Here is a 12,780-nt window from a genome sequence, read left to right as displayed (position 1 = left end):
GCTTTCAAACGGGTGTCACTGACCCCATCTACAAAACAAATGCTCTGTAAAGCTACACATTTAGGGGGCCAGATTTATTAAGGTCCGAATGGTAAATTAGATTTTTTGAAAAAAAAATTCTGTCATTTCAATTTAAAAGCTTGAAAGAAAATTTGAATGTGAGATTTATCTCACCTCGACCATGGAAACAGTTCTACTTTGAATATTCGCCACCTAAACCGTGCCAAGTTAATATACAAGTCAATGGCAGAGGTTCCATTTTAATATGTTAATTGCGTTCCTGATTGAGGGGTTTTTTTCAGAGGAAAAACTCGATTTGAATTTGGGTCGGGACTATTCGATTGAATATTAGGCATTCGATTTTTTTCATAAATACTGTAAGTTGTGAGTGCATTCAAATTTATTAGAGTAAAAAAAATTCACATAAATTCGAACTTTGATAAATAACCCCCTTATTGTTATTGCTACCTTTTACTCATTTTTCTATTCAACCCCTCTCCTATTCATATTCCAGTCTCTTATTCAGATCAGAGCATGGTTGCTAGCGTAATTGGTTGTATTGGGTACATATTTATGCAATGTACGTCCAGATAATAACGCTCCAGTAGTGATGGGCGAATTTGCGCCGTTTTGCAAAACGGCAAAAAATTTGCGAATCGGCGCAGGTGTCTCATTTGTTGACGCCTGCATCCATTTTTGATGCCGGCGTCCGTTTTTTTTTGACGCCGGTGAATTTTCGCGGCCGTTTCGCGCAAATTCGGGCCTGGCGGATACATTAGCCCATCACTACACTCCAGTGAACCTCCAGTCCAAACTATTTGATTACACAGAAAGCAATTATTGAAGAACTGTTCCCTGCAGACAAACTAACTGTTTTAACATTTTCAAATAGCTGACAGGCTGGCACTTATCTGGTCCACCAAGTTGAAACCAGAAGCAGCTTCATTGTTTTAATATAAATCAAGTTTATTTTGCATCTATAATACAATCATAAAGCAGCCTTATATGTTTGAGGCCACCAGGTCTGGACTGAGAATTGAAATAGGCATTTCAGGTACTCAGAGGCCCAATCAGTCCACATAGAGGCCCAAACAGCCCCCACCAGCCCACTAAATACTGACTTTCTATGGCATCTTATAGCAGCTCCTCTGGCATTTGCCAGAACCCACAGATTTGCCAGTCCGGGCCTGGAGGCCACCTAGGGGCACTTAATCACAGCCCTACTCAGCCAATTAAAAATTCTGTACTATTTCTGAAATAATCAAGTTTATCTTCACTATCTCCCTCAACATCTGTCTCTCTTCATGCAGGGGTCAGGGTCAGATTTTGTTTGACAGTTAGATCTAAAACCCCGTATTAGGGTTAACTCTTTCAAAATAAACGACTGACAAAAATCATGTCTCTCCACATGCAGGGTTTGTGCTGAAGTCAGTTGTTAGTTTTTGTTTGTGCTGGAGTCATTTGAGTGAGCTCTAATACATTTTCAAGGCAAGGGAGCTCCCCTAAAAGATGTATTAGATCTTACTGTCAAACCACCACACATACCCAAAACCCCTAATATAGTTCCATGAAGTAAGTGCCAATATCTTCTTAATAAATTGTGATCCTTTTTTTTTTTTTTTTTTTTTTTTTTAGGGGGGGGTGAGATATGGAACCCAAATTTTTGTCCCGTGCTGTTGGGGTTTCCCTCCACGCCTCAGGTCACCAGGTTAGAATTTTCTTATGGATTTGTTTTTATGTTTATTATGTATGATGGATATGGGAAATATAAATGATTCTGTGTAAAAAGCATTCTGTATATAAATGTGGTTTAAAAGAATAAAAATTTATTGAAAAGTAGATCTTACTGTCAATCAAAATCTGACTCTGATTCCTGCCTGAAGAGAAAAGACTTTGGACTTTGAAAGATGCTGAGAGGGAGATAGTGAACAGTAACTTAATTACCGGTATTTCAAATATTTTTTATTTTATTATATTTAGAAAGTTTAATATCTCCATGAGTTGAAGAGTATATTACATTTAAATGTTCACAATAGCTCTCCTTTAAGTACATAAATAGCGGTCAGCAGCAAAGTTGTTTCTTTATATAAATATATATTGTTTCTTTATATAAATATTTCACCTTTTACTTGTTGTGTTGTATCCTTTGTGCCAGTTTAAGACTGGGATGACCCATGTCTGCAAAAAAGAGAATGAATCTAATCTCATGTCTTTTTTATATTGCATACAAGTATATGCCAGAGTAATAATAGTATAGTCCATGGAAAGAGGTGGTTATTAAATGCAGCTTAAGTAGCACAATAAAGCATATACAATCACTATCTATAATGAATCTTGTGTTGTTCCTTGAATGCTACAGCAGTGTTTTTCATGGTCTAATAATCTTTCTGTATTTCTATAAAATTAAGGTGAATTTCCAAAGGGAATTCCTCTTCAAACAGGGACCATGAAAGCTAAATGAAAATTCTCTTTTTACAGTATTGTTAATTGTGCTAAGACCTGGGGGATGAAACTGATGAAATTACAGAGGTGGCCCAGACCATTCCAAACATGAAGGCATAAGGTATATTTTAGTTTATTTTGTGCAGAAAAGCACAAGACACCACCCCGCCTCCTCTCATTTACTTGAATAGGAAACTCCTGACAGCCCAGGACACCCTTGAGAATATTCAGTCTGAAAAATGCCAGTTTTGCCACTGTCAGGTTCTGTGTGGCATCATCATAAGCAGAGTGGGTGACATTCCTATCCTAGTTAGATGAGAATGATTAGTTAAGGCAGAGCTAAGCCAACTACTTTAGATTTACAGATAATATTCTGAGGAAAAAAGGATTTCACTTAAACACCCTGCAGAAAGTGAAAACAATACCCTGACTGCCAGGGAACATTGGTCTCTAAATCAGTAATGAACCAAATTATATAACTTTTATGGGCACATTTACTAAGGGTCCAATATTGAGGGTCAAATAACCCTCGTTATTCGACCATCGAAGTAAAATCCTTTGACTTCGAATATCGAAGTCGAAGGATTTACCGCAAATACTTTGATTGAACGATCGAAGGAAAGATCATTCGATCGAACGATTAAATCCTTCGAATCGAATGATTCGAAGGATTTGAATCCATCGATCGAAGGATTTTCCTTCTATCAAAAAAAGCTTAGAAAGCTTATGGGGAAGGTCTCCATAGGCTAACATTGGTGCTCGGTAGGTTTAAAGTGGTGAAGTTGGTAGTCAAAGTTTTTTTTAAAGAGACAGTACTTCGACTATCGAATGGTCGAATAGTCAAATGATGTTTAGTTCGAATCGTTCGATTCAAAGTCGTAGTCGAAGGTGGACGTAGCCAATTCGATGGTCGAAGTAGCCAAAAAAAACCTCGAAATTTGAAGTTTTTTTACTTCGAATCCTTCACTCGAGCTTAGTAAATGTGCCCCTTAATGAACCAATTAAAGTGGACCTGTCACCCAGGCATAAAAAGCTGTTTAATAAAAGTCCATTAAACATGAAATCCAAATTCTTTTTTTTAGTAAAACATCCCTACCTGTTCTAAACTTGTTTAAAAGTCTCAGCTGTCAATCATATATTGCATATATTACTTTCACTTTCCATTCAGCACTTCCTACATGTTGCTGCTCTCCCCACATTCCCCCCATTCTCTTAACCAGTTAATTGTGTAACCAATGCATGGGGATGGACATCAGGTCCCCCATTTGGGTACACAAACAAGATTTTGAGATGATGCAAGGCTTGTCTTAAGAAAAGTGTCTACAAAATGGCTTCTGCCTGCTTGCTATGATTATGAATTCCCAGATGGAAGGAAATGAGATTCAAATAATTTTTACAGTGTAATTAAAGTTAATTTCGCTTGTCTAACATGGCAAAATAGGATTTGGAATAATAATTTTGGGGTGATGGGTCCCCTTTAAGCCATTCCTCTGGTAGTCGCATGGCCACTATCAAACATTACATGAAAGAATCCTGTAGATAAAACCCTATATCGTAATTTCTTTAACATTAAAGAAAGATCACCTATGCTATGGAATATACTGAAACTTTTAAATTGTGAAAAGCAACAGTATCACTTTAAGTGAAAGGCAGATTATATTTATGTTTTTATTTTAATTTTACCTGTACTGCCAAGTTAATAACATGTCATAAGTCTATTTATAACATGACAACAACTGCACATACCTTTGATGTGGGTGATGGCCATTGGGCTGTCCCTGCAGAAAGCTGATACCTTGTCTCTCTGATGGGACATAGATTGCACATGTATTATTCTACTGTATACAGCCTGTTGCATCTAATGTAATGTAATCATTGACACATTATTACATTAGAACATAATACAGGAACGGGATCCGTTATCAGGAAACTCGTTATCCGGAAAGTTCCAAATTACCAAAAGGCTGTCTCCCATTGACTCAATTTTATCCAAATAATTCTAATTTCCCTTTTCTCTGTAATTATAAAATAATGCATTGTACTTCAGCCAAACAAAGATATAATTAATTCTTATTGAAGGCAAAACAATCCTACTGGGTTTTATTCATATTTAAATATTATTTTAGTAGACTTAAGGTATGTTGATCCAAATTATGGAAAGATCCATAATCCAGAAAACCTCAGGTCCCAAGAATTCTAGATAACAGGTCCCATACCTGTTACTCAACATCTCCATATAAACAGTGCTTAGCAATATTATTGGTTATAATCAGTGCTTAGCAATGGCATATGTGTTGCCAAAATTATATTCAAATTAACAGTAAATAGTGAATAAAGTACCCCCTATTGTAAAATATAAGGATATTATAAGTCACCAAGGAGTTCCATGACCATATACAAGCATGAAGCCGAAAGCTGAGTGCTTTTTTACAGCTCATGGAACTCTGAGGATACTTCTAATATCCTCATTTTTTTACAACAATGGGTACTTTATTTATTATAATACACATGTTTCAGTGAGTTATGTGACAAAAATGACATCACTACTCACCGTTTATAACTGATGACATCACTAGTCACCGTTTATAAGAATATAATTTACAAGATATTCATGGCTTTTGTGTATTATAACAAGCTATAAAAAGCCACCTTGGAGTGATCTGTATCAAAGTACTTGGCCTATGGTATCTTATTATGAAGATTTTATAAGAATTATACATTTATGTTAAATTCTGAATCTAAGTTCAAAGCTAGAAGTGGTAGTCATTGGCTCATGTTTATTCTATGGTTTACTGTGCACATATGATCATGTAAGCCCTTTGGCATATTTTTAGCCACATACTTAAGAATAACATTTTGTATCCAGTGAGATACAGAAACGAATATGTATTTCTAGGAACAGTACTCACTTGGTTTAGAACCTGGTTATTTATCACTGTGTTTGTTAAGAATATTACATAATGGAGATACATAGCGGAACAGCATTTAGACACAGTAAAATACTTACGTGCATTGCATTGGGCATTGGGTAAAGCAGTGGTGCCTGTGATCTAGCATCTTTTCATGCAAGCGGTAGAAACAATGCCCTGAAACAAAGACAGTTTGGTTGGCTTTATCTCAAGCAGATATCTGTGTACAGTAAATGGAGCATATTAGCCAAACTGTAGGTTATGTGATGTGTGTGTTAAATGGGAAAGATAGTACCTGTGCATATGGTGGGTCATTTGTAAGAAATCATATGTACACTGTGTGTGTGTGTGTATCAATACATCATACAGTATCTAGTCTGATGTTTCAGTCCCCCTTGAGACTCTTTAAAATGTAATGTAAAATAAATGGCAAGTTTATAAAGCTGTGCATATTATTTTGTATAATACGTGTATAAATACACATTTTTTTACATCATGCAGTCTCTAGTATTTTTTACATCATACAGTATCTAGCCTGATGTTCTGGTCCTCCCTGAGGCCTTTCCGTGTAATTAGCAGCTTTGTATTTTGTGCTCTTCGGGCCCGTCAGCGCATTTGCTGTGACATCAGCTGATATGACATCATGACACACCATGACATCATGACACACCCTTGGTGCCGGCTACCCGCCTACCTCTGTCACTGGATTTCAAGGGAAAATATCTGGTAACAGATGTTAATTTTATTTACCATATAGGCATCTGAGGGCCGCCCCTTTAAAGCTGCCGCCCTAGGCACAGGCTCTCGAGTTCCTACATGGTAAATACTCCCCTGGTAATAAGTGGTGTAAAATATATGGATAATTTATAAAGCTGTGTATATTACGTGAAGCTGTTATATTTATGGTGTAACCCATTGAAGCCAATGGAAAAAATGTAAGTGCATTTTTAAGATGCTGCTTTTTTACAATGGAATTTTATGCAAAGAATATTTACACCAATAATTTACACTTCATAAAAAAGGGCTGGGTGGGGAGTGGCACATGAGTGTCCTCTCAAACATAACAGAAGCACCGTCTGGAGGGGACACAGTTTTCTGTGTCCTGCTCTGAATTTTTAAACAGCTAAAGCAGGGGTGTCCAAACTTTTTGCAACGAGGGCCAGATTTGGTGAGGTGAAAATGTGTGGGGGCCGACCATTCAGCCTGACATTCTTTGAACCATTTACATTAAATTACAGGAATCGAGTAATCGTAGCAGTAATATTTGGGCACATTAGTGAAATGATCTGCCACTTGGTCTATACTGCTGCCTGTGTGCTGAAGGTGTTAGTAATAGACACGTACTGGAACGTAGTGACGCGCCGCTCTCGCATACTTCTTTCGTTTATTGTACTGGCACGTCAGTACATCTATTGACACCTTCAGCCCTAAAGAAGTATGCGAGAGCGGTGCGTCACTACGTTCCAGTATGTGTCTATTGCTAACACCTTCAGCACACAGGCAGCAGAATAGACGCGATTCCTGATCGCACTGTGCTGGCAGCCACATTATTATTTATTTCATAACGGAGGCTGCGGGCCGGTGTAAATTTGAAAATGGGCCACAATTGGCCTGCGGACCGGACTTTGGACATGCCTGAGCTAAAGAATGTAGAGGCAGCACCAAAAGGGTCAGGCTGAAGAGCTTACTACATGAAGTTTTAAAGCTGGCCATAGACGTGCAGATATGATCGTACAAATCTTTGTTTCGTATGATTTTCAGACCGTGTGTGGACATTAAACTGCATTAAAGGAAAACTATACCCCTCAAACAATGTAGGTCTCTATTAAAAGATACTGAGTAAAACAGCTCATGTGTAAAACCCTGCTTCATGTAAATGAACCATTATCATAATAATATACTTTTTTAGTAGTATCTGCCATTGGGTAATCATAAATAGAAAATTGCCATTTTAAAAAATAAGGGCCGCCCCCTGAGATCGTAAGATTCACTGTGCATACATACAAACCACATGTAAGGTCACATGAGCCAATTAACAGACAGAGTTCTGCCTTTTGCTTCCTCACTTCTTCCTGTTACAGTTAGAGTTGTAGTATTTCTGGTCAGGTGATCTCTGAGGCAGCACAGATAGAGTCACGAAATGGAGGTTCAAGGCAAGAGATGTAAAAGGGCAATATTTATGTAAATATATATTCCAGTTTGGTAAGATTCTTTAGTATGTCATTCAATTTGATATAAACTATCTGTTGCTTAAGTATTCATTTTGGGGGTATAGTTTTCCTTTAAGATAGCTTTTGCTTACCCCAACCAGGATACTTGTTATAGTTGCAGTATTCTGTGTCTGGAGGCAGTGGATAAAAATAATATCCACATCCACACATTTCAATCATCTTGTACTGAAAGCAGGAATTCAGGCATGCCTGGAAAAGAAAAATGGGTGATAAGAGCCCAGGCATGGCCACTGAATGTCCAAACCTAACACAGCAACAGGTAGATTACAACAGGCCAAAATGTCAAGGCAGGCAGCACTTATTAATATAGGAGTCAGACTGATGTCGAAAGTGAGGAACAACAACTGAGGAAGGCCGAAAGTCAGCAAATGTGTTAAAAATCATTAACAATATAAGGGACAGAAACTCACTATCCTCCAATGGTCACTGCTGAGAGGGCACTTTTCTTCTACTGATAGAAAACTCACCTGGAGTGTATATGATGTGCTGTACAACAGTTTGAATCCCAAATCATTTCCATCAGAAGCGCATTGACCATATTTTCCACCTAGATGTTTTACCTCATCCTGAAACAAAACCGTTTCATAATTAGCAGAGAAAACACATCTCTGATTTGAGTCAGGAAAGGACATAGTGTACGCTCACTACATGCTGCAAATACAAAACTGAAAACACAGAATGATAAGGGTAAGACTTGTTATCCCATTCCAACCTGCTCATTAACCAGAACCAGAGAAGTGAGGTAAATGTTTCCTCTAACCTGTTTTATGCCTATTGAAGTCTCAGTTCCTGGCCTTATATCAAAACCGTCGTGTTCCACTAGAGGTGGCTGGTTGGGGTTGTGGATCATTATTCTTGCTCCGGCGGCTGATGACAGGAGAGGCATGTTGTCGTTCTGATCCACCTTCACCTTCAGAGACAGCCCTGAATGGAAAATGGTTGAAAGCAGTTTGTCTGTCCTTTGTCATTACCATCACAGCTTGAATGATTACAGAAACAAATTAACAGAATCAGCTTATTTCTAGCAAATGCTCAAATTCCCACAATGTCTTGTCACAAAAAAGTACATTCTGGTGGTGCAGAAGTTATCGTGATATGGTTATTGACTAGAAAAGAAGGCTAATGTTCTTATGTACAACTGGAACCTGATCAGTGCTGTTCAACCGGAGTCCAATGGATCTTTCACTTGGAGGCAACAGACATGTATCATTATATTAATATACTCTAACAATCAACATGTGGCAAATCAGTCTAACAACCCAAAACACAGGGAAATGCTGGACCCCACTAATCTAGATCATTCCTTATTAGCAGCACTTCATTTATAATCTTCTTCTGTGAAATACGGAACCATCCACAAAAGATTTGTACAAATACCAAAATAAAATCTGATCATAATTCGGATATTAAAAGTGCCTTCTCTGAAAAGACCGGTCACCATAAGGTCTATGTAGTAGACACTGAATGTTTTGCCCACTGTAGTTTTTGGGAAAAATGGCATCATCAAAAAAGCTGAAATTACCCTGCTGCTTCCCATTGTCCTAAATGGCAATGATTTAAAGGAGAACTAAAGCTTAACTAAAGAAGAAGCTAAAAATGTATTGCATTATGTTTTGATTTTTTAAGTTATAGCCCAAACAGCCCTTTAGCAGTAAAGATCTATGTCTCCAAAGATGCCCCAGTAGCTGCCCATCTTTTTTTCTGCTGATTCACTGCACATGCTCTGTGCTGATGTCACTTACGGAGCTTAGAGACCCACTCACAATATACAGTACACATCGAATAGAATGTCACAATATAAGGCTGATTAGTAATTAATACAGATAATTACTACATGGCAGCACAGAAACCAGTGCAGCTAACATGAGAATTTAATAATCAGCCATGTAGCATCAGCTTATATTACAGAACAATTTCATTTTCTGTTTGTTAATTTACGACAACCCCTAAGATTAGCTTCTCAACAGCTGCTCAGAGCCCACTGAGCATGTGAGTGTCACAGTAAGGGATACCAGACACTCGATGGCTAGTGAAGCGGGGGTGACCCCTGCGTGTTTATTGCGTCAAATGTAACGTTTCGGGGGCGTGCCCCTTCGCCCCCGAAACGTTACATTTGACGCAATAAACACGCAGGGGTCACCCCCGCTTCACTAGCCATCGAGTGTCTGGTATCCCTTACTGATCTTCAAGTAGGAGAGGCGCCGACCTCTCTAACCAGCACCGGGCTTTTACTTCGAGAGAGGTGGGGAAAGAGGATCATTGTGAATCATGTGAGTGTCACAGACACTTTCCAAGATGGTGACCCCCTGTGACAAGTTTGAAGTCCTGGGTCATTGCTGCTATTGACAAGCTGAAACTTTAGGCTGGTGCGATAAGGTCATTATATGAAATATGGCATTTTTCCCCTTATAAATTTTTAGGGTTTAGTTCTCCTTTAAGAGCACTGGAGATTTTCATGTGATTGTTGCCAGAATACACACACAATACACAACAGAGTGAAAATGTTACCTTTTTGAAGCCATCTCAAAAAATCCAGTTGGCAAACATATCTTATTCAGTATAAAACTTATATTCAATATAAAACAGTATATAAAACTTAGGGGTTGATTTATTTTTTATTTTTTTCACATATTTTAAAAAATGTGTGGTTTTCCTATTTCTTTTTAAAAAAGCTCAAAAAATTTGAGATTTATTAAATGTAAAAAATAGTAAAACCTCAGGCAACTGAAGCACTATATAAACTCACCACTAGGTGGTATTATAATCCTTCAAAACTGAGAAAAATGTACTCCAACTACTCTGCTCTAATTTATGCTGGAGGTGTAATAAAGAAGAAAAGAAAATTTGGGCCCCATGGATACATTTTATCAAAGCCATGGGTAATAAGTAAGCCCCTGTTTTTTATTGAAGGAATATCTTATATCTCATCTTCTATCTCTCCTCCCTTAGTTACTCGAAACAACAGTGTAAGCCGATTCATAGAAGGGTCTAATTTGCATACTCATATTTATTATATGATTTTTTAAGTTATATAAAAGCTGTTTATTGTTTTGCCTGAGAATTACCCCCCCCCCCCTTTTTTTCTTTTCTGTACCCCTACTGTTCCTCTTTTATTTCTTTTGTAAAAAAAAACCACAAATAAAGAATTAAAAAAAAAAATTAGTAAAACCTCTAATAAAAAAACTTTGCTGCTACAGAAGTCAATACGAGCTGTAATCGTCTGAAAAACTCACATTTTTAGAGGTTTTCAGGGTATTCATATATTTTAGTGCATCATTCAGCATAATTTTCTGTTTATACTTTTTTTTATTAGGATTTTAAATAAATATCCTGACATTCGTAGTTTTAGGGGGGTTATTTATCAAAGGTCAAGTTTTAGAAGTTTGTAGGGTTTGGGGAATGAATTTACAACTCGTATGTTTTCTGATTTAAGAAAAAACTCGAATGGAAAAAAACTCAAATCGGTGAATTGGGGGAGAACAACCTGAAAACTCGAATTGATCAAGTTTTCAGAGGGAAAAAAACTTGAATTACTTGAATTAATTGTGTTTCCTAGCGAAACCCACTGAAAAAACCCAAACATCCTGAAGGCTATTAAAGAACAGTTCAGTGTACAGGTATGGGACCTGTTATCCAGAATGCTTGGGACCTGGGGTTTTCCGGATAACGAATCTTTCCGTAATTAGGGTCTTCATGCCTTAAGTCTACTAGAAATTCATGTAAACATTAAATAAATCCAATAGGCTGGTTTTGCCTCCAATAAGGATTATTTATATCTTATTTGGGATCAAGTACAAGCTACTATTTTATTATTACAGAGAAAAAGGAAATCATTTTTAAATTTGTATTATTTGGATAAAATGGAGTCTATGGGAGACAGCCATTCCGTAATTCGGAGCTTTCTGGATATCGGCTTTCCGGATAAGGGATCCTATACCTGTACAAATAAAAACTGGGTAAATAGACAGGCCGTGCAAAATAAAAAATGTTTCTAATATATAGTTAGTTTGGGAAAAATGTAATGTATAAAGGCTGGAGTGACTGGATGTCTAACATAACAGAACACTACTTCCTGCTTTTCAGCTCTCTAACTCTGAGTTAGTCAGTGACTTGAAGGAGGGGCACATGGGACATAACGGTTCAGTGAGTTTGCAATTGATCCTCAGCATTCAGCTCAGATTCAAAAACAACAGTTATGACCCATGTGGCCCTCCCTCAAATCTTCCTAGTAACCAATCAGTGAAAACCAAGAGAGCTGAAAAGCAGGAAGTAGTTTTCTGAGTATTATGTTAGTCATCCAGTCACTCCAGCCTTTATACATTACGTTTTTGGCTAACTAACTATATTAGAAACATTTTTTATTTTGCACATACAATCTATTTACCCAGTTTTTATTTTTACCCTAAACAATTCCTTTAACATCTTCAAATGGTTCAAGGGACCTCTGACATTGACTTATACATGATCTCAGCAGGTTTTTAGTATTTTACTATTTTCTGATTTGAGCTATTTCCAGCTTCGGGGTATTATAAATCTAGAGATTTTTTTTTTTTATAAAAACCCCAATTTTTAATTTTTTTTTAACCCTGAAAATTTAGATTTTTTTTTTCAACCTGAAAATTTGAGTTTTTAACTGAAAAATAACCTAGAAAAACTCATTTTTTTTGGGAATACACAACTCAATCTGCTCCTTAGAGTTTGTGAGTTTAGTCGTAGTATCAAAAAAACACCGCAAAAATAGACTAAAAGATAAAACCACAAAATCAGACTGTTGAGACTGTGTCTATTTGCTTCTCACATTGTCTTTTTGATTAGAGAAAAGATTTACCATACTTCTTGCCAGGCCTGGGAGAATATAGAACATTTTCCTTCCTTTGGGGATTAACTGTGAAGCAACTTCCATAAATTGGGTGATGGAAATAATCATATTCTCTGCAAGAAATACATTTCTTCATTAGCATCCAATGGATACATACTTCACATGTACTACCTGATAATGGCAAGTCAGCAACTAGCATGCACACTATCATTTCACATGAGACTCAGATTTATCAAAGGTCGAATTTCCAATTCATGTGAATTTTTTTTTAACTGTAATAAATCAGAATATACTCACATCTCGAATGGGACGTTATTTAAGAAAAAATCTGAATGTCTAATATTCGATCGAAAAGTCCCACCCCGAGAATTCAAATCAA

At 37.1% G+C, this 12,780-nt stretch overlaps 1 protein-coding gene across 3 annotated transcripts in view; it reads right to left on the bottom strand.

The window, feature by feature from the left end:
- Nucleotides 1-12,780, bottom strand: part of LOC108696566 (amiloride-sensitive sodium channel subunit alpha-like) — a 28,450-nt gene that overhangs the window by 6,926 nt on the left and 8,744 nt on the right. For all 3 annotated transcript variants that reach the window (XM_041569366.1, XM_018226047.2, XM_041569365.1), the window contains 7 exons: nucleotides 12,411-12,514; nucleotides 8,343-8,506; nucleotides 8,050-8,148; nucleotides 7,654-7,771; nucleotides 5,450-5,528; nucleotides 4,189-4,246; nucleotides 2,123-2,178 (listed from right to left, as the gene is read on the bottom strand). In XM_041569366.1, the coding sequence (XP_041425300.1) occupies nucleotides 2,123-2,178; nucleotides 4,189-4,246; nucleotides 5,450-5,528; nucleotides 7,654-7,771; nucleotides 8,050-8,148; nucleotides 8,343-8,506; nucleotides 12,411-12,514 (678 nt within the window). The remainder of the gene's footprint in view (nucleotides 1-2,122; nucleotides 2,179-4,188; nucleotides 4,247-5,449; nucleotides 5,529-7,653; nucleotides 7,772-8,049; nucleotides 8,149-8,342; nucleotides 8,507-12,410; nucleotides 12,515-12,780) is intronic.

Source organism: Xenopus laevis, chromosome 7L (assembly GCF_017654675.1).
Source record: "Xenopus laevis strain J_2021 chromosome 7L, Xenopus_laevis_v10.1, whole genome shotgun sequence".
In the NCBI taxonomy this organism is placed as follows: domain Eukaryota; kingdom Metazoa; phylum Chordata; class Amphibia; order Anura; family Pipidae; genus Xenopus; species Xenopus laevis.
The sequence above is the reverse complement of the archived record's forward strand: the minus strand, read 5'-3'. Positions and strand labels throughout refer to the sequence as shown.